The sequence below is a fragment of the Silurus meridionalis genome, chromosome 27 (assembly GCF_014805685.1).
Source record: "Silurus meridionalis isolate SWU-2019-XX chromosome 27, ASM1480568v1, whole genome shotgun sequence".
Lineage (NCBI taxonomy): Eukaryota > Metazoa > Chordata > Actinopteri > Siluriformes > Siluridae > Silurus > Silurus meridionalis.
In genome coordinates this window covers 14,942,666-14,965,078 of record NC_060910.1, presented here as the reverse complement: position 1 = coordinate 14,965,078, position 22,413 = coordinate 14,942,666, and the positions used below count along the sequence as shown (strand labels likewise).

Sequence of the window (22,413 nt, the reverse complement as noted above, 5' to 3'; positions counted from 1 at the left end):
GGATAAAGGACTGGATGTAAATTTATAAACCAACCCACGGACGGAATGTTGGATATTATCATCCAATGCGAGCGCATGGAGTAGAAGTAGCGGAATGTGGGTGGGAAAAAGATCCGGCGGTGCTAATCCAGTGTCCCCAGAGTTTGTAGCGTTTATTAGGTTGTGATAAAAGGGAGTGAAAATGGCGAACTTTAAACGCGAGAGGGATATCGATTATGAAGAAGAGGAAGGTAATATCATATATAAGTGATAATTTGTGCTATATTTATAAGCCAATTTCAGGTTTTTATTCAAATAAACGTGGCTAACATGCTAACAAACAAGCATGCAGGCTGTGACTATACAGCAGGTTTAATAAAAAACGTAACGAGTTACAGCGCATGGATTAGTTTTATTATTTTCTTATGTTTATACGAATTCAAAAAGTACATCTAGAAAGTATTTGATTATTTGATTATATCCTAATGAACGGTGTAGTACCCGGATGTACCGCAACACGAACGTATTTGCCTTCAAAAACATGTCAATAGTGAAGAGAAAATCAGCAAATAAGTAATGAATGTTTAATACTTAAATTAAATTCAGATTTATTTGTATAGTGCTTTTAACATTGTCCCAACGCAGCTTTACAGATCGGTTATTAAATATGAATTTATATGTTAGTGCCCATTCATTTAAACCCCTAATGACTGGTAACGATGGTAAAGAAACAAACTCCCTCAGATGGTTTAAGGAAAAAACCCTGGAGAGGAACCAGATTTAGAAGGGAATCCGTCCACATCTGGGTGGCACCGAATGTCCATTTATTACAGATCCATCATTGCTTAAATGCAGAAGTGTTCTACTGAATTGCAGTCCTGAGCCATTCTGCCAAACTGATGATATTAATTACAGTCCAAATCCATCCTCATGGTTCTGGAGTTGCTCAGTAACTTTCTGGATCTTTAGTCCGTCATGTGGAACCATCCTCAGGTGAGCAGAGTCTCAGAAGAGGTAGGACGTCAGAATAGATTAGGTGGCTCTGGAAAGCAGAATGGTACCTCAGGAGCATGTTTAACTCGACAGATAAGTAGTGAGAAACATGAATTATTACGTGTCCATATCGTTAAAGACACTGTACAGTGTAATCAGGGTGTAAATAGGGACTGCAGCAAGACTAATTACAACAGCAGGGAGAACCAGAATGTAACACAGACACCAGGGATCTCTGGGATAAGAGACGACCCGCTACACCACCGTCACTAAACCTGAGTGAACACGTGAAAGTAGGGGGATGACATCATCCCAGTTCAACAAAACAAAACATCCATGACCCCTCCAGATCTCCTAAAAACCTACTGTCAGTCGGCTCAACTAAATAAACATGTAGCATGTTTAAATAATGCAGCTTATACAGATTCTGTGTGACATTCATCTTTCTGAACAATACAAGACTCTGTCCTCAATATACTCAGAATTATACTTTCCTGTGGAGCTGAGACACTAAAACACAAATCGTCTGATTTAATGAATGAAACCTGGTCATTGTCTTGATCATTAAACATCATTGTAACTGCATTAGCAGGGATATCAAGAATACTTTATCCAGAGCGACTTCTATTTATCTCGTTCATACAACTGAGCAGTTATGGGGTTAAAGGCTCTGCTCGGGGTCCCAGAATGTGTAACTTAATGTGGCTGGGATTTGAACTAACAGCTTTCAGATCCAATGTCCAATGATTTAACCACTAATCCACCGCCAGATTCGCTACACACATCAGCAGTATTTATTGTGCTTCCGAGTTGTTTAATGAATATGGTGTAAATGTGCACAGTGTAAACACTTGGCTGAAAGGAAGTTGAGTAAAATCCATGACTGTTTGTGTCTGTGTTGTGATCGTCAGAGGTGCGAGCGAAAGTGCCTCGTTCTCACGACACTGAAGACAAAAGAAGCCGACACTGTCCCTACCTCGACACAATCAACAGGTTCGAGTGTTGAACGTTTAATCGTTATTTCCCAGCCTGACCGTGATGCCCATGATCTGCAAAGACTTTTCCCCTCTCTGTTCACAGGAGTGTTTTGGATTTTGATTTTGAGAAACTGTGCTCGATCTCTCTCTCGCACATTAACGTCTACGCTTGTCTCATCTGTGGAAAATATTTCCAAGGTAAGAGCTTTTACAGTGTTCAGAATCCTACAGTAAAGTCACTGCCATTCTTACAACAAATGCAAGTGATAAACTCTGCTTATAATCACCGCTAGTGAGCGCAGAAGTCTCCAGCATCTCTCTGCAGGAGTTCCATGAACTCAGTAATCAGCTGTAACGAGTTCTGGAGCTCACAGCTGGAGCTAAAACACAAGTGTGGGAGCTTGAGATTAGTAGGACGAGAACTAATGTTAATATAAACTATGATTCTTCATGGTATTTGGCAGATGCTCTTATCCAGAGTGACTTACATTAACCTTTTTTACATAATTGAGGGTTAAGAGCCCAATAGTGGCAAAGTGGTGGTGCTGGGATTTGAACTAAAGACCTTCTGGTCCATAGTCCAATGCTTAAACTGCTGAGATACCATTTCATTTTTGTTTTCTTTCTTGATCAATTTTAGCAGCAGACACTGTCAGAGTGGCTTTTCTGATATCTGGTTGTTGATGATTTAGATTCTTTATGAGCAAGTCAGAGGCAACACTGTAAATGGAGATGAGATGACAGGAGGAAAAAAATGACAAGGTTATTTTCTGGGTGAAGCACAGATTTAATCACTACAGCATACTGGCGTAGAAAAAAAACAACTAATGAATAGGAATATTGTGTATCTTGAAAATTGTGTATCTTGAAAATTCAAGTTTTCAGGCCCAAGTTCATAGAATCCAAAATGTTATTATTTACTAATAAAGATTGTGTTTGCGACTGTGTTTCAGGGAGAGGACTGAAGTCTCATGCCTACACCCACAGTGTTCAGTTTACACATCACGTCTTCTTAAATCTTCACACCCTCAAATTCTACTGTCTACCAGATAATTATGAGATCATCGATTCATCCCTTGAGGACATCACCGTGAGTAATAAGGAAAAGCAGCAGCAGTAGCAGCTGCCCTCTGAAAATAAAGACATTCAAGTTTCAGTGGATATAAAACTTTATTACATGGACTGAGCGACACCCATATCTGAGCCCAACTCTGTCAACTCTTAGTTTATTATTATTTTGTAAGTGATATTTTTAACGTGTTGACAAACGTTCTCTCTGCAGTATGTGCTAAAGCCAACGTTCACCAAACAGAACATTGCTCATTTGGATAAGCAGGGGAAGCTGTACAGGGCCTATGATGGCACCACCTACCTGCCGGGTATTGTGGGTCTCAATAACATCAAGGCCAATGACTACGCCAATGTGGTTTTACAGGTAGGAGTGATAAACCTTTAATCAGACCTGCATGGAAATCATTAGTGTTGTTATTAATGTCTCACTGTAAATGACCAAGAGAGATGAGATTCTGCACGATTTACATCATTCTGAGCATCTCAAAGTCCATTATCAAAGATCTTAATAATATATTGACTTCATTTGACATCATAACCGTCACTTAAATCACAAAGAGGTTTTCGTCCTAATGGGAGCCCAGTATAGGTGTTGTGGATGCAGCTGTACACAGATACTGTTAGTAATAAAGAATGAATAAGATTCACCTACTTTGTGGAAAATGGTAGTTAAGGCTCTGGGATACTGATCAGAAGGTTGAGGCCCAAGTATCAGCACCTGAGCAAGGCACTTAACCCTCTGTGCTCCAGGAGCGCTGTATCGTGGCTGATTCTGCATTGTGACCTGCAGCATCCTGACATCGCTGGGATACACAGAAAAAGTTTGAATCAAAGCTTATTGCCAAGTATGTTTGCACTTAGAAAGAATTAGTTTTGGTGACCTGAAGCTTTTGGTTGCACATGGAAATAAAAAAAGCTAAATAAATGAAAAAGACTAAAAGTATAAAGTTATTGCACGTTTTTTATGAAAGAAAGTTCAATTTAATTCATTTTTATTTGTATAGCGCTTTTAAAAATGAACATTGTCTCAAAGCAGCTTTACACAGATAATGTGGTGATTAAACGTAAATATGTTCTTTGTAAGTTTGTCTCTGATGAGCAACTGTGGCAAGGAAAAACTCCCAGAGACGGCATAAGGAAGAAACCTTGAGAGGAACCAGACTCAAGAGGGAACCCATCCTCATCTGGGTTGCACCGAATGTCCATTTGAAGCAGATATACAATGTTGTGGGGTACAGTGATGACGATCAGAAGCAAACTGCACTCCCGAGTCAGTGCAGCAGACCGCTGACACCAACTACAGTCCAATCCGTCCTCAAAGCACCCGTTCTACTCCGGAATTACATGGAACCACCCAAGGTGTTGATGAGAGACCGTCCCAAGCTGCACAGAAGTGTGAAGATCCACGGAGGGGAGAGGGGCAGGAACAGTGGTCACTGGAACCTCAGGAGCATGTTTAACGAGAGAGAGAGAGAGAGAGAGAGAGAGAGAGAGAGAGAGAGAGAGAGAGGGGTGACGGGAAGAGAAGGATATGGATTATTAAGTGTAACTATTGGTGTATGAAAGTTAATGTCACTGTGCAGTTTGGACTCAGGCAAGACTCGCTATGGCAGCATAACTAAAAGGGAGAACCAGAAGGTAACACAGACATGAGGGATCTCTGGGATAAGAGACGACCCACCACACCACTGTCAACAAGCCTGAGTGAACGTGTGAATGTGAGGGGACGACAGCATACAAATATACCAGTTCACCAAACACTCTATATCCATGCTCCCTCTAGATCTGAGCCTTTACCTAAGAAAAATCTACTGATAAAAGGCTTGACTAAATAAATAAGTTTTCAACCTCGACTTGAACACTGAGACTGTGTCCGAGTCCCGAACACTGGTTGGAAGGCTGTCCCATAACTGTGGGGCTTTATAAGAGAAAGATCTGCCCCCTGCTGTAGTCTTCATTATTTGAGGAACCAACAGATAGCCAGCACCTTTTGATCTAAGTAGGCGTGGAGGATCATACTGGTACAGAAGTTCACTCAGATACTGTGGTGCGAGACCGTTAAGTGCTTTATCGTCAGTAGTAATATTTTATAATCAATGCGAGATTTGATTGGGAGCCAGTGTAGACTGATTAAAACAGGGGTGATGTGGTCGTATTTCCTAGATCTAGTGAGGACTCTTGCTGCTGCATTCTGGACTAACTGAAGCTTATTTGTGCACTTACTCGCACACCCAGACAGTAAAGCGTTACAGTAGTCTAATCTAGAAGTAACAAAAGCATGAACTAGTTTTTCTGCATCCTGTAACGACATCATATTTCTAATTTTAGCAATATTTCTAAGGTGAAAGAAGGCGATTCTGGTGATATTATTCACGTGAGACTCAAAGGAAAGACTGGGTCAATAATCACACCAAGGTCTTTGACAGCCGTACATGCTGAAACAGAAACACCATCCAGAGATGCTACGTAATCGGAAAGTTTACTTCTAGCTGCATGTGGTCCTAGTAAAAGTACTTCCGTCTTATCTGAGTTGAGCAGAAGAAAGTTATTAAGCATCCACTGTCTAATGTCCTTTACACACTTCTCAACATTGTTAAGCTGATCTCTCATCTGGCTTTGCTGAAATATACAGCTGTGTGTCATCAGCATAGCAATGGAAGCGAATCCTATGTTTATGAATAATTTCACCAAGAGGCAGCATATATAAAGAGAAAAGCAGTGGGCCTAAGACAGATCCTTGAGGAACACCAAACTTTACCTCATAGAGTGTGGAGAACTCACCATTTACATCCACAAACTGATAGCGATCAGTCAAATAAGACCTGAGCCAAGAGAGAGCTGTTCCTTTATTCCTACAACGTTCTCAAGTCTAGCAAGCAGTATAGTGTGATCAATGGTGTCAAAAGCTGCACTAAGGTCGAGCAAAACAAGTAAGGAGACAAAACCCTGATCAGAGGCCAATAACAGGTCATTTACCACCTTAACTAGCACCGTCTCTGTGCTATGATGAGGCCGAAATCCTGACTGATACATTTCAAAAATGTTATTCATAAGTAGGTGTGAGCATAACTGCTGTGCTACAACCTTTTCTAAAATTTTGCATATAAAGGGGAGATTTGTTATTGGTCTGTAGTTGGACAACTGACATGGGTCAAGGTCAGGTTTCTTAATAAGGGGGTGGATAACTGCCAGTTTAAAGGATTTTGGTACATAACCAGTGCTAATGGAAGAGTTAATTATTTTTAAAACAGGTTTGATTACCTCTGGAGCTATCTGTTTAAAGAAACTTGTAGGCAAGGGATCGAGAATGCAGGTTGATGATTTTGATGAGGAGATTAATGAAATTAAGTCATTCTCATGAATAGGAGTGAAGCTTTGTAGTTGATTGTCTGCTATAGTGACACTGCTGTCTACAGGGTTACTTGCAAAATAATTTGGATTTATATTAACCGTCTGGATTTCTTGCCTGATGTTTTCAATTTTATTATTAAAAAAGTTCATGAAATCATTACTACCTATTGATGGTGTGCATGTTAGTGCAGTGCTTTTATTCCTGTTAATTTTGCTACCGTGCTGAATAAAAATCTAGGATTATGCTTGTTATTTTCTATGAGGGTGGAGAAATATGCTGATCTAGCAGCACTAAGAGATTTTCTATAATTTAAGAGGCTCTCCATCCATGCTATTTGAAATACTGTTAATTTTGTTTGACGCCATTTACGTTCTAGTTTTCGAGTGGTCTGTTTTAAGGTGCGCGTATGATCATTATACCACTGTGCTAATTTTTTCTCCCTGATCATTTTGGTCTTAAGGAGCTACATCATCTAGAGTGTAACGTAACGTTGTTTCTAGATGTTCAGTGGCCCAGTCGAGCTCTGCGGGGTCTGACGGAGATCTATCTAATATCGTAATTTCGGGAAGATTATTAATAAAACGCGCTGCTGTAGCTGACGTGAAATTACGCTTAACACGGTAACGTGGTGAGGTAGAAATGCAATGACTTAGGCAAATTTTAAACGAGATTAGATAATGGTCTGAAGTAGCTTCAGACTGTGGAATTATGACTAAGTTTTTTATTTTTAATCCAAATGTTAACAACAAATCGAGAGTGTGTTCACCACTATGAGTGGGTCCTATAACATTCTGATTAATTCCAACTGAATCTAGAATGGACACAACTGCTGCTCTTAAGGAGTCTTCCTGATTATCAAAATGAATATTAAAGTCACCAACAATTAATGCTTTGTCTAAAGAAGTAGCTAAATTTGTAATTAAATCTGCAAATTCTATCAGAAAATCAGAGTAGGGCCCTGGGGGTCTATAAATAATAATTAGTGGTATTAGTATTAGTATTAGTGGTAAGTGTATTATTGCACAAAAACGTACAGATTTAGATGAATAAAAGTGGTATTGTGCGTGTAATTTATTTTTTTTGCACGATGGGCAGAGCGTTTGAAGTGTTTGAGTTTGACTGCCTGAGTGAAGAAACTTTTCCTGTGTCTGCTGTGTTGGTGCTCTGTAGCGTCGGCCAGACGGCAAAAGGGTGTTTTTCTAAACTCCGTTTCTCTCTCTGGATGTGTACAGTTACTGTAGATTGGGCAGAGAAGCACCAATAATCCTTTCAGCCGTTCAAACCGTCCTCGGTAGTCTTCTGATGTCTGATTGTGTTGCTGAGCCGAGAGCAGGCAGTTATTGAAGGTCACAGGACAGACTCCATGATGGCTGAGTAGAACTGTTTGAGCAGCTCCTGTGGCAGGTTGAACTTCCTCAGCTGGCGAAAGCCTTTTTAACAATAGAGTCGATGTGATTGTCCCACTTCAGGCCCTGAGAGATGGTGGTGCACAGGAACCTGAATGACTCCACTGCTGCCACAGTGCTGTTCATGATGGTGAGTGGGGGGAGTGCAGGGGGGTTTCTCCTGAAATCCAAAATCATCTCCACTGTTTTTAATGTATAAAGCTCCAGGTTGTTATGACTGCACCAGACATCCAGCTGCTGAACCTCGCTTCTAAATGCAGATTTAACACCGTTGGTAATGAGGCCGATGACTGTAGTGTCCTCTGCAAACGTCAGGAGCTTGACAGAGGGGTCTGTAGAGATGCAGTCATTGGTGTACAGGAAGAAGAGCAGCGGGGAGAGAACACATCCCTGGGGGGCACCAGTGCTGATAGTACGGCTGTTCCAGTCTCTCTAGCTGTTGCCAGAAAAGTCTGTCAGAAAGCTGATGATCCACTGACAGGTAGAGAAAGGAACAGAGAGCTGGGTTAGTTTGGCCTGGAGGAGATTCGGGATAATGGTGTTAAAGGCCGAACTGAAGTCCACGAACCGGATCCTTTGTACAGATGTTGCAGGATGAAGTGCAGTCCCATGTTAACCGCAACATTTCAAGCCATTTATTGTTTGTTGATTTTAAAATAGGGATACACACCTGCTTGCAAAATCATTCATGTTTGTCCAATCAAAATAATGGTTACATTTACACAATTAAACAGATGCCATTCTCCCCTGATGCCCTGAGCAGATATGGGGGTTAAGGGCCTTGCTCAGGGGCCCAGGAGTGGCAGCTTGGTGTGGCTGGAATTTGAACTTGTGACTTTCAGATCCAAAGTTTAATGCCTTAATGCCAATGCCACTAAGCTGCTACCATTCCTGTAATCTTCTGTGGGGAAGAGAGGAAAACATCAGTGTCCATTCAGAACTATGATCACAGGGGAAACAACAAATAATTGTAACTACTCATGTACATCTATTTTTCTAGGGCTTTTTTAATTTACCCCCATTCATCATAAATGATTAGTTGCTGGTGATGTTGGTGAAAATACTTCCCCCATTCATCGTAAATGATTTTTTTAGTGGTTCCACCAATTTCTAAAACAGGAAGGACGAGAACTTTTTTCCTGCAAGATGAAAAAGCTGAGCATCTTAAATGGACCCAGAGGGTTACGATGGTCCTTCACCATTACCCAGTTTCCATTTAGATTGACTTTCTAATTACTATTATTTAATTCATACATTTTTAACTTAATTTTTAATTTCCTCATGACCCACTTTATTATTTGTATTAAATTTACTCTGATTATCACACTGTACATAAGCACCTTTCACCTCTACATTTTATTTCAATCTTTTTACCGGGCTTTTTCCACATTTACACTTTCGCAGGTGATATTTGATATTGTACGTGAGGACTTAATTCTTTTAAACATGATGGTTTATATAAACCAGTGTAGTGTTTTTTTTTTTTTTTTTTATTATTATTATTATTAAATACATTTTCCTTTACCCCTTCATTTTCCTAAAGGCTCTGTGCAACGTGCCTCCTCTCCGCAATTACTTCTTGGAGGAGGAGAACTACCGTGGGATCCGGCGGCCTCCGGGCGACATCATGTTCCTGCTGGTGCAGCGCTTCGGGGAGCTCATGCGTAAGCTCTGGAACCCACGCAACTTTAAAGCCCATGTCTCACCACATGAAATGCTGCAGGCTGTAGTGCTTTGCAGTAAGAAGACTTTCCAGATCACCAAGCAAGGTACGAGACTGCAGTGTGACGGCATGAGGAGAATCTGATTCAGCTTTTCACTAGCTCTTTCTGTTCACATGGAAATTAAGAGTCAAAAAGGAAGATTATGAGGTATTTGTTATGCTCTATTTGTCCTGTAGGGGATGCTGTGGACTTTCTTTCTTGGTTTCTAAATGCACTGCATGGAGCTCTGGGTGGAACCAAGAAGAAGCCATGTGAGCACTGAGACAGAATTAAACACAAAAAAAACATCACAAACTACAATATATTTTTTGTATATAATGCAGATGTTTTTGTTGATCGTTTTATGCAATTCAGCATTTTTTTTTTTGCTTGATTTTGCTGAATATACCGTTCCTACTTTTTGACACTTTCTAGCTATTCTAACAAAAGTCTTCCAGGGGTCCATGCGGATCTTTTCAAAGAAACTCCCTCACCCTGATTTGGTGAGTTACACTTGAGTGGTTTCTGAGTAACAGGGTCGTAAATAAATGGCTTCATGGGTTCAAATGTTTTGTGTTTTATTTAGAGCACAGCATCACAGTTGTAATGTGTTAGGATTCAGGAACAGCTACAGATTTCAGGCTGTTTACAGGCAGTTTTTATACAGTGATCGGTTCCTACACCGAGGGTCGGAACAGGTTTTTTTTGTTGCATACTGCAAGATTAGATTTCATTTGAGATTAAATGCTGAAAGATGGATAAATCCAAAATGTATTTTTAATGCATTTACAGAAAAGCCATATACCGCTGTACTAAATAAAATAATTACAAATTTAATTTATATACTGCCACAATTAATTAATTCATATTCATATAATTCAAATACAGTTGATATTTAGATTTTCATTTTATTTGTGAGGTTTCATTTTACTCATTAGTAATGTTCCGGTTTCACTGCTAACTTTCAAATCGAGTGCTGGCATACAAGGTTCAGCGAAAAAGTGTTTCTCTTCATAACAGCCTGCAGAGGAAAAAGAAGCACTGCTGCAGAAGGAGGAATATCAGGAGGAGATGCTGGAGTCCACGTTTCTGTACCTCACCCTTGACTTGCCTACAGCACCGCTGTACAAGGACGAGAAAGAGCAACTGATCATCCCTCAGGTTCCTCTCTTCAACATTCTGGCGAAGTTCAACGGCATCACTGAAAAGGTACTGGCTATAAGAGCAGAATGAGACGGTGTTTTCTTTTCACTAGTTTGTAAATGAGTAAATATTATAATGCACAGAACTGTGTGAAGATTTAAGGCAGGTGTGAAACGATGCTCTCAAGACATTGCTTTCAAACAAGAGTGTTAATAGTTTTTTTATTCCAAGTCAAATCAATCTGTTTGACCCGCTGACTGATGTGACTCACCAGTTTCCAAAGGAACTCAGCAGGTAGGTTGTTCCAAACATCTTGGAGAATGAACCACAGATCTTCTTTGGATGTAGGCTCCCTCAAATCTTCCCATCTCTTTATACAGTATTGTTCAAAATAAAAGCAGTACAATGTGACTAAGCAGAATAATCCAGGTTTTTAGTATATTTTTTATTGCTACGTGGCAAACAAGTTACTAGTAGGTGCAGTAGATTCTCAGAAAACAAACAAGACCCGGCATTCATGATATGCACGCTCTTAAGGCTGTGCAATTGGGCAATTAGTTGAAAGGGGTGTGTTAAAAAAAAATAGCAGTGTGGCATTCAATCACTGAGGACATCAATTTTGTGAAAAAACAGGTGTGAATCAGGTGGCCCCTATTTAAGGATGAAGCCAGCACTTGTTGAACATGCATTTGAAAGCCTGAGGAAAATGGGTCGTTCAAGACATTGTTCAGAAGAACAGCGGACTTTGATTAAAAAGTTGATTGGAGAGGGGAAAAAAATTATAGGCTGTTCAGCTAAAATGATCTCCAATGCTTTAAAATGGAGAGCAAAACCAGAGAGACGTGGAAGAAAACGGAAGACAACCATCAAAAGGCTCAGCCAATGATCAGCTCCAGGATGATCAAAGACAGTCTGGAGTTACCTGTAAGTACTGTGACAGTTAGAAGACGTCTGTGTGAAGCTAATCTATTTTCAAGAATCCCCAGCAAAGTCCCTCTGTTAAAAAAAAAAAAAGGCATGTGCAGAAGAGGTTACAATTTGCCAAAGAACACATCAACTGGCCTAAAGAGAAATGGAGGAACATTTTGTGAACTGATGAGAGTAAAAGTGTTCTTTTTGGGTCCAAGGGCCACAGACAGTTTGTGAGACGACCCCCAAACTCTGAATTCAAGCCACAGTACACAGTGAAGACAGTGAAGCATGGTGGTGCAAGCATCATGATATGGGCATGTTTCTCCTACTATGGTGTTGGGCCTATTTATCGCATACCAGGGATCATGGATCAGTTTGCATATGTCAAAATACTTGAAGAGGTCATGTTGCCTTATGCTGAAGAGGACATGCCCTTGAAATGGTTGTTTCAACAAGACAATGACCCCAAACACACTAGTAAACGAGCAAAGTCTTGGTTCCAAACCAACAAAATTAATGTTATGGAGTGGCTAGCCCAATCCCCGGACCTTAATCCAATCGAGAACTTGTGGGGTGATATCAAAAATGCTGTTTCTGAAGCAAAACCAAAAAATGTAAATGAATTGTGGAATGTTGTTAAAGAATCATGGAGTGGAATAACAGCTGAGAGGTGCCACAAGTTGGTTGACTCCATGCCACACAGATGTGAAGCAGTTTTAAAAAACTGTGGTCATACAACTAAATATTAGTTTAGTGATTCACAGGATTGCTAAATCCTAGAAACAAAAATCTTTGTACAAAATAGTTTTGAGTTTGTACAGTCAACGGCATACACTGCTATTTTTTTGAACACACCCCTTTCAAATAATTGCCCAATTGCACAGCCTTAAGAGCGTGCATATCATGAAGGCTGGGTCTTGTTTGTTTTCTGAGAATCTACTGCACCAACTGGTAACTTGTTTGCCACGTAGCAATAAAAAATATACTAAAAACCTGGATTATTCTGCTTAGTCAGATTGTACTGCTATTATTTTGAACAATACTGTAGAATCCCAGACAGATCAGGACTATGTGGGAGTCAAAACTATTACTCAGGGAGGTTTTCCTTGCCACAGTCGCCACTGGCTTCCCCACCAGAGATAAACTAATATTGTTGTTCTCTACTCTGAAGACCATTCTTCATGCTCCAGAATAAATTTGCTGCCAATCAGCCACCTCCCTGATGGTATTGCATGATTAAAAAGGATCTAGCTGTATCTCTCAGCATTGAGTACATCATTAATCCTGACTAAATCTCCAAATCCGTTGTAGAAATGCAACCCTAATCTTGCAGGGAACCACCACCATGCTTCACTGTTGCCCACAGACACTCATGATTGTATCGTTTTCAAGCCCTTCAGCAAACAAATTGCCTCCTGCTACAACCAAATATTATAGATTTTGACTCCTCAGTCCAGAGCACTTGCTGCCATTTTCTGCACCCAGTTCCTATGGTTTTGCATATAGTTAAGTCTCTTAGCCTTGTTTCCATGTTGGAGGTTTGGCTTTTTGCCTGCAATCCTTCCATGAAGACCCTTGGCCACACATCTCCCAACAGGAAATAGGTGTACGATGTCCCACTGGTTTTCGCCAGTTCTTTGCTGATGACATTGCTGGACATCTTTGATGTTGAAGGGAAGTAAGCATGATCATCTGCTGGATTAAGTTTCCTTGGCTGATCACTGCATCTACGCTCCTCAACATTGCTGTTTCTTTGTGTTTCAACCCACTTATAAAATTGATTAGCACCTGCTTTGTATAATTGGTTAATCAGACACCTGACTCTGTTCCTACAAAAACCCCTGACTTTGTGCATGTGTACAGGGTGTGCAGGTGGACCCAAAGGGTTTTGTAAATTGATAAACAATTGAAATGAATGGGCATTTCTTCACACCTACCTGAACATGTTATAATCTCGGTTATGAAAATTGCTTGTTTTTTTTTCCCCCGTCACAGGAGTACAAAACATACAAAGAAAACTTCCTTAAAAGGTTCCAGTTAATCCGCCTTCCTCCATACCTTATCTTCTACATCAAGCGATTCACAAAGAATAACTTTTTCGTCGAGAAGAATCCCACAATCGTCAATTTCCCGATCACGTGAGTACTTTTTTTTTTTCCTATAAACATTCAAAAAGAGCTCTAAGATTTAGAATTTGTGGGTTGAAATGTTTGTCATTGAGTTGCTTATCATTTGAGTTCTTATTCCTGTATTTTTATACTCGTTAGTAACGTCGACCTGCGTGAATATCTAACGGAAGAAGCCCAGTCCACTGAGAGGAACACAACCTATGACTTAGTAGCCAACGTAGTGCATGATGGGAAGCCGACAGAGGGAGCATACAGGATTCATGTTCTACATCATGTGAGTGCTTCGAAACCATCCGATCATGTTCAAGCATTTTGAATGTAGGATGTGTTTGTCTGAACTCTGAACACTCACAGGGCACAGGGAAGTGGTACGAGCTCCAAGACCTGCAGGTGACGGATATCCTGCCTCAGATGATCACACTGTCAGAAGCATACATTCAGGTCAGTGTCATCAGAGATATATACGAAACATCGCTAGTGCATTGAGAGTTTGAAAGACTTTAAATGGTTCTGCGTTTCAGATCTGGAAGAGACGAGAAACAGACGATGAGGGAAACAGCCATACAGGAGCGTGATGATCGACCCTCAAAAACCCATGATGACATTATGACAAAGCAAAACTGGACCAGATTTTCACCTCAGTCTTCAGTAATATAAATATTCATTCTTGCGCCAATTAAATGTGTATTTCTTTGTGAGTGCTCTGCAGGTTTGTTTCTTTTGTTCATTAAACATTTTAATAATACATGTGAAGTGTATGACTATTTCTATTCCAGTGACTATATTAAGAAAAAAAAGGATTTCTAATCGGTGACGCGTAATTGTGCAAATAATTCCCAATATCACAACAGAATACACAAATAAAGAACAAAAATGGGTTTCGCAAGAAATGAACTCTACACTGAATGAAATTCACCACCTCCTACAGCCATCTGAAGCAGTTTATCATTTACCAGGTGTTTCCACACACATGTGCTTCTGTTGAGCAAATCAAAGGTCAGGTGTGATAGTAATAAAGGTCTGAACTCCTATACAAGGAAATGTGGAAAAGTCTATATTTACAAGTGACATCGAGCCAAACTATTTCACTGCAAACATATTCTAGGCATTTTGTTCCCTTTTATAAAAATCCCACTTTTTTTTTTTGTTTGGATTTTCTGACCTGCTGCTTTTTCTTTTACACCTCAGTCTACCAAACCTAAATATAAAGAGATGTTGATTCCTCCATAGCAGCAGAATAAACCATGTAAATCTCAAATATGGTATGAATTATAGAAAATGACATCACAATGAAAATAATAATCCACAGGCAGGACACTGCATAAACTCCAGCAGATACAAGTCAAGAGCATCAGTTCACACCAATCATCAGAATGAAGAAAATGTTTGATCTGTGGCAAAGTTGTTGGGGTAAGACTGTATTTATCAAGTATTTCAGAAACCGCTGACATTGTTGGGTTTTCACACCACTGCAATCTCTATAGTTTACACAGAATATACAAAAAACTTCCACGATGTCATTGTGTACGATCAAACAAACAGCAGATATCAAAGCAGTGGCAATTCTCTGAATAGACTGTGCGATTGCCATTTCGATTATGTAATCAGGGTTTATTAAAAAAAAACACATCAGTGCAGGCTTGTATACATTTACAGATAAAAGACAATTTTACAAGTAAAAGTTTAGTTACATGATTGTTCTCATTGTGTATGAAAGAAAGAAGGCATTCACTTCAGTTTAAGTTTTATATTTTAAAAACACTGGTTCTTTGCTTGAAGGTCGATCATTTTATTTGTGTCCCACACAGAAGAACTTCTAATAAAAGGAGAGAAGAAAATCGGCGTAAGAACAAATTAAGCCTCATCATAGAGATTATAAATGACATCTTGTCTTTAGTTCTGTTTTATAGCAGGAAGCAGAGCTGGGGTATGAAAGTAAACTAACAGTAAGCAATTTTTAAAAGATGGTTCTTCATGATGTCCCACTCTGAGGAACAATGCATCATTGAAGTGTCGATCATAAAGAGAATCATTTTCCTAATGTATGGTTTTTATATATACATTGTAGCAAACTAAAGAAGGAGATTATTGGACATTGGAAATCACCTGGCACGCGTTCACAGCTTCGTCCCGTTTGCTCAGAATGTTCAATAGGGCCGTAAAGTGACTCTGGATGAACGGCTCACACTAAGAGAACATGCAGAGAGAATCTCGATCAGAATGACTCATTTAAGCAGTCAGCAGTTGTGCAAAAACAAATGGACATTATCAGGACCGTTACCCCTGGAAGAGTGTTTGGGTGACGCTGGCACGTCTTCCACAGCACAGACGTCATCTGAGTCTCGCTAGCATTCTGGCCCAGGTGAGTCTGAGTCAGGATCATCAGGTTCTTACAGGTTTTACAGGCTGATGGCACTGGGATAAAGAAGTATTATGCAGGATTGTGTACTTATAAACTTTAAATGAGATTTTGCTGTTATTTAATGGGGTAATGCAGTGAAGTGCTCACTCTTAGGAACAATCAAGCATTGTAATTCCACATTTCTATTACTATTTATTTTAAGGTACATGTGCTATACAAGATCCTGTATATAACACTTTAATTTAATTGATATTAGCTGTTGTATAGTGTGTTCTAAATATTCTGGGATAACTTCCTCACCTCCTGGTCTCTTTATGTGGAATAAGACCAAACTGATGATTTTTTTTTTTTATTACATTTTGCCTAATTCGGTGGTCTTGCTGTAGTCTGTAGTAGTATTTATTCATTTTTTATTCATTAGTCCAGATGACCATTAATTTATTTTCTTTTTTTCCAATTGAAGTCTTCCTAAAATATCCAAAACACTGTGCACCAATAGCTGCTTATTTAAAAGTAAGAAAAATATACTCGTTTTTTTTTTTGTTTTACGATAACTATGATATAACTGTTGTTCTACTAAGCTGCCTCTGAACTTATACATTCCTTTATTTTATTACGATAAGGTATACGTCCTTTTATTACCCCTTTATATAATAAAGATTAATTGAATTAAACTTATTTAAGAAGTTTACTTATTTGGCCTTTTTTTTTTTTTGTAAAGGTACATGGTTGTTAATATCTCAAATGCTTGTCCATGTAATGTTGGGAGTTCAGGCAGGCTGTAAAAGCATCTGTTACATTATTGAATGCATTCAACGGATCATTACTATGTTTTTTATATAAAAGCTTGGGGTCCTGAGGAACAAACAGGCTGAAAAATAAACTGAAATGGAAGTACATTTCGCTTTGACACTTGGTGTAAAATGATTACCTATAACTGGTGTGTCCTGGCCAAAACACATGTGCAGCAGTGTGCATATCGTGTGCGGCGTAGCAGAACTGAGCAGGAAGTCAATGATCTGCTTGCCGTACTTTTCCACCATATCGTTGCACTTCTCTTTATAGTGTTCGGGCAAGTACTCGCAAATTCTCTCCATCAGCTTCACCACGCTCTCCTAAAACAGACGGTATGTTTTTAATGTGTGTTGCATTTTACATTGAGCAGCCTGCAGGAGTACTAATTGAATTGGTCTTACTTCCGTTCTCTCTTTCGGCAACAAGTCCTCAAGTTTTCTGATGAAGAACAGGCAGAAGGTGCACTGAGGGCTGATTTGTAACTGTTTGGGCAAAAAGTTGCAAGCATTCAATCTTCTACAGTAAACAGTTTATTGGGAACATCGGGTGTGAGCTGTAAATATTCTCTCAACACAATTCCTGTCTCTTTATCATCACCACCAACACACACTTGAATGCATTTTAACAGTGAATTTGACCTTCCTGCACGTTCTGCAGAGGTGGAAGAGCTCTATAATTCAGCTGCATACCTCATGACTGGTTCCTGTTGAAGGTTGCACTTGGAGGAAGCCAGCTTTCTGCAAATTAACACCAAGTAACTCTGGAGCTTGGTGTTCTCGCTGATCAACACACAGTCCAAGCACCATGCATATCTCCCCCTCCTTATGTGCCTGATTGTTATTAACAAGAGACACGGATTTAGGCCAAACCTTCAGATTTTAGAGCAGCATGACTGTTTTTAAAAAATTTGTTTAAATACACCAAAAATCTGTATCGTTTTTCCACTTACGGTTAATTTAACGAATCCTTCTATCACTATCGGCAGATACTTTTCCACGAAATTCAAACAGTCGTTAAGAGCCCGGCCGCTGGGGAGACGGTTACAAATCTCTTTAAGACTCCCGAGGATCAGGTCCTGCATATGAGAGTGTGACACTGAGTATAAAACTAATACTGCAAGTTACATAGTTTTAAAAATAGGTTCACCATTACTTGCACTTCCTTAAAACCTAGAAGAGACAACATTTTCACTTCTGCAAACCTGGTGCAACATAATTAATCATGCACAACCAAGATAATTGATCACAAACACATAGTTTGTACTTACTTCTGTTCCTGGTTGGGAGAGCATATCTGAAAAAAGCTCTATGATCTTGGCACAGTCAGAGCACATGTTTTTGGTCTGCAAAAAGAGCATAATATCAGTTTGGTCCCAAATATACAATCATTATATAGTATGCATTAATTACGTTTATAATAAACTGGCAACTCTGTGCATACTGTTGTTTTATTTTATTTTTTTATATGTACCAGGATTTCAGTTTGCTGGTAAACGTTATAGAGGTGTATCTAATAAACAGGGGGAAGAAAAGTGTTAAACTGATAAGAAATTCCTACATTTTTCGGATCATTAAATCATTGGAAAAAATGAATGATCTCCATTTGGGCTGATATTTTTTTACTGACACTTCCATAACACATCATTTGTAGTGACTGGATTGGCGCATGTTTAAACACGAACAAAGTGAATTATTTACTCTATCACGATCGTTGTAACCTATTCATGCAAATTAGGAAGTAATATAAATGTAAATTGTATACAACGCAAATGTGTAGTGTGCCATTGCAGCAGTGATATTTCTGATGAGATGGCAAAGTATCACAACCTTCTTTCAGATACGGAAATAATGTAGAAGTGTGAAAACTGCATCGCACAAACAAGGTTTCAGGTCTTCAAAATACTATTTTATTGCTGTGAGAAAACCAACACCAGTGTTTTCCATTATACCACAGAAACACGCCATGGGAAGTGAAACTCTTTCTGTCTCACCCCAATATGATGAACAATGTTCATGATTATTTATTTAAGATTTATTCTGTGAAATTAAGAGATAATCTGATCATCTGAGAAAGTAAGAACCGCAGCGTTATTCATGTGAGTTAATTACAGGGCTTCGTTAATTTATTCCTTATGTCGAGTCATATTCATGAAGAGAGCTGAAACAGCAAAAATGACGTACTGTTGAAAGGTTGGAGGTTTTCAGGGGTGGAGGGTGAGACCCCATGATTCTTGCATATCCTGTATCAAAAAAAGGAAACGTTCCTCAGAGGATATGGAGTATTTTTTATGGGTGTCAATAAACACTGAAAATTGGCTTATTTACATTTACGAATTTTCACTTAAAGAAAGAATATATGTTTTACCAAAAAGTGTGTAAACAAATGCAGGTTTATGATAAACTCATTAAATCGTAACATGGACTTTGGTTTTCAATACATAAAGCCAGAATCACTTATTATAATAAAGTCTCAGACATGTAGACACAATATACAACACTTTCATATGCTTTTGGCTCGTATTTCATGCGTCTGTTTTATTTCTGCACTAATCCATTATTAATAAACTCAATTATTTAATAAATCAATGAAATCATAGGAAATGTTGCCTTTTTTATAGTAAAATTGTATCTCACAATAATCCACTTAAAATATAAGTATAGGAACATTTAAAAAGCTGTCTTTAATAAAAAACAATACAATATATGTATATATAAACAAACAAAGGTTTATTGTTTAGTGCAGCCTCCATCAGCACTGGGAGGGGTCCAGAGGACAATCAAATAAAGAAGAAGAAGAAAAAATTATGATCATTTAATATGTATTTTGTGATTATATTTAACACTTATATCCTGCAGATTGATGAAACCTCAATTATTCCGATGTTTTATTGTTATTGTGTTTTATTTTCGTTGTTTGTACGCATCATAATAACAACACACACGTGCAGAAATGATCTTACCGGATGTCAGGAAGCAGGACAGGAGGAAGAAGCAGACAGCAGGTGCTGAAGGCATCATGAAGCTTTTTGTTTGGAGGTTGAGAGAATCTGTGAGCGTTAATGTGAAAACACTGCAGTGATAAAACACGAGCTGCTGCTGCGCCTCACTCACACACACACACACACACACACACACACACACACACACACGCTCTCTCTCTCTCTTTCTCTCTCTCTCACACACACGCTCTCTCTCTCTCTCTTTCTCTCTCACACACACACACACACACACACTCACTCTCTCTCTCTCTCACACACACACACACACACACACACACGCTCTCTCTCTCTCCCTCTCTCACACACACTCTCTCTCTCTCTCTCTCACACACACACACACACACACACACTCACTCTCTCTCTCACACACACACACACACACACACACACACACGCTCTCTCTCTCTCTCTCCCTCTCTCTCACACACACTCTCTCTGTCTGTCTGTCTGTCTGTCTCTCTCTCGCACACACACACACACCCGGAAGAGGAAGCACAACTGTGTTTGGCTCAGGGTTTAAGGCTCCTCCAGCCAATCAGATGCAGACTAATATGAAATCTGCATTAAATCAGTAAAAGAGAAATAAACACAGACAGTACATTAAAACTGTACATGGTTTTGTTTTAATGTTTTAAAACAAAACTGTTTTCTGTGACTGCTTCCTCCAGGAACACATCCTTTCACAATCCCATGCACATTAACTATGCTATTCTTTTTTCTTTTTTCTTTTTTATAAAATAGTCTGAATTCTGATATATTGCGAGTTTATAAATTTCCATATTCTCCAAGCTTTCTTTTCATTTTAAAACAAAAATCTATCAACACATAAAACACTGAAATATATTATAACTGTTATAGAGTAAACCTTCTATTGATGGATGTCTGGTGGATTCCAATAGAAAACCATAAGACCACATGTTGATATCTACTGGACACCAGTAGGGACCATTAGAACGTCTCTAAAACATCCAGATTCCAAAAGCGTTTAATTCAAAATGCTTTATTATGTGTTTTGTACACAATATAATGTGTATAATTAAAAAGTTATTAAGGAAATCATTATATAATCCATTTATAAAGGTTCAGCAACATTACAAATACAGTTATCGGAACCCAAAACACACTCACTGAAAAACTTTTTTCTGCTTCATTAACAGTGTTAAACCTGCTTCATGCATTCAGTCCTGTATTAATTATTACCTTTCACTTTTTCCTCTCTCAAATGATTGTATTTTAGGTAAACATAACCTGTGCTGCAAAACATGTGCAAATCATCAACAGTTAAATTATAAACAAACTATGAACAAAATTCTGTAATTTATTTTTGACTTTTTTTTTATTTTTTAATGCAATGTACTGTAGCTCTGTGCATTGGTACATTGTCGTAACTTCTTAATTGTATCTCTAAAAGAACATTTATGCCCCCTATAGTGATTGAAATGTACCTTTGTGTCAAGTCAAGTCAAGTTTAATTCTATAGCGCTTTACACAACAGACATTGTCTCAAAGCAGCTTTACAGAAATCAACAGTGAAGGTGAACGATGTGTATTTATCCCTGATGAGCAGCTGTGCCGACTGTGGCAAGGAAAAACCCCCTTAGATGTTATGAGGAAGAAACCTTGAGAGGAACCAGACTCAAAAGGGGAACCCATCCTCATTGTGTCCTGGTATGATTTAACATTAGAGTCTGATCATACATCCTGCAGACAGAACATCAGTGAAATGCTTTGGAAAAATATCAGGATGTCATTTTAAAACACACCAGGACACAAAGGTACACTGTAGAAATTGCTGTAAAAAAACTGCCACAGTAACATGCTGCTTTTTTGTTAAAAAAAAAAAACTCAATGCATTTCGAGTACTCTTGTACTTTTCGAGAAAGCATAAAGAGAATACAGTATAGTGTGAATTAAAAGCGTTTAGAGTCGACGCTCAGAGACTGTGTCTGAAATCCCACCCTACACCCTCATTCACTATTCCCTACATTAGTGTACTTATATAGTCCACTTGACAGAGTGAACGAAAACAAATGATTGAATTCAGACATGATAAAAATATAATGGAACCAGGAAAGGAAACAACAACTGAACTGATAAATGAAGGAAAGAACAAGTAAAATAAAACTAAAATCTAACATACAGTCACATCCTTATTAAATCACCTGAATTAACACAGGGGAGGATTAAATAAATCCAAAATCAGCATGGCCAGATTCAGTTATTACAGTTTAAATCTACAAAACATTCTTTGAAACTTAACAGAGGTTCATATTTAATTAAAAATGTTTGGTCTGACCTCATCGTTTTGGAGATCAGTGGTTGCTTTAGTTGGTTTTGTGACCATTGACTCTTTAACATTAGTATTTCTCTGGCTGTTATAAATGTATTTGTAAAGCTTAATTGTTCAGACAAAACAAATCAAGAGAAATTGTAATTAAGTAGCTTTGGGTAATAATTGAAAGTGATATAATTATCATTTAATGACTTTATTTAATGATCTCACTTAGTGTGTAATCTTTCAAATTGTTTGATAGTAATATGACTCTCTAAGGACTTTTGAAAGAGACCTTTTTTGAATACCGCAATGCATGCT

At 38.7% G+C, this 22,413-nt stretch overlaps 2 protein-coding genes across 2 annotated transcripts; one reads left to right on the top strand and one right to left on the bottom strand.

The window, feature by feature from the left end:
• Positions 1–39: 39 nt before the first annotated feature.
• usp39 (ubiquitin specific peptidase 39) lies at positions 40–14,410 on the top strand. Its single transcript, XM_046841566.1, has 13 exons — positions 40–230; positions 1,884–1,965; positions 2,053–2,147; positions 2,903–3,039; positions 3,232–3,384; positions 9,322–9,547; positions 9,679–9,753; positions 9,917–9,984; positions 10,502–10,690; positions 13,532–13,674; positions 13,804–13,939; positions 14,020–14,106; positions 14,187–14,410. Exons 1-13 carry the CDS (start codon positions 182–184, stop codon positions 14,238–14,240), a joined length of 1,494 nt encoding a protein of 497 aa, XP_046697522.1. The 5' UTR covers positions 40–181; the 3' UTR covers positions 14,241–14,410.
• An 845-nt stretch (positions 14,411–15,255) lies between these two features.
• On the bottom strand, positions 15,256–20,026 carry sftpbb (surfactant protein Bb). The gene is made up of 10 exons (XM_046841567.1): positions 19,782–20,026; positions 19,003–19,061; positions 18,090–18,164; positions 17,772–17,897; positions 17,512–17,652; positions 17,224–17,304; positions 16,959–17,142; positions 15,947–16,080; positions 15,772–15,852; positions 15,256–15,481 (listed from the first exon to the last, which is right to left on the bottom strand). The coding sequence occupies exons 1-10, from the start codon at positions 19,837–19,839 to the stop codon at positions 15,455–15,457; spliced, it is 966 nt and encodes a 321-aa protein (XP_046697523.1). The 5' UTR covers positions 19,840–20,026; the 3' UTR covers positions 15,256–15,454.
• Positions 20,027–22,413: the final 2,387 nt, after the last annotated feature.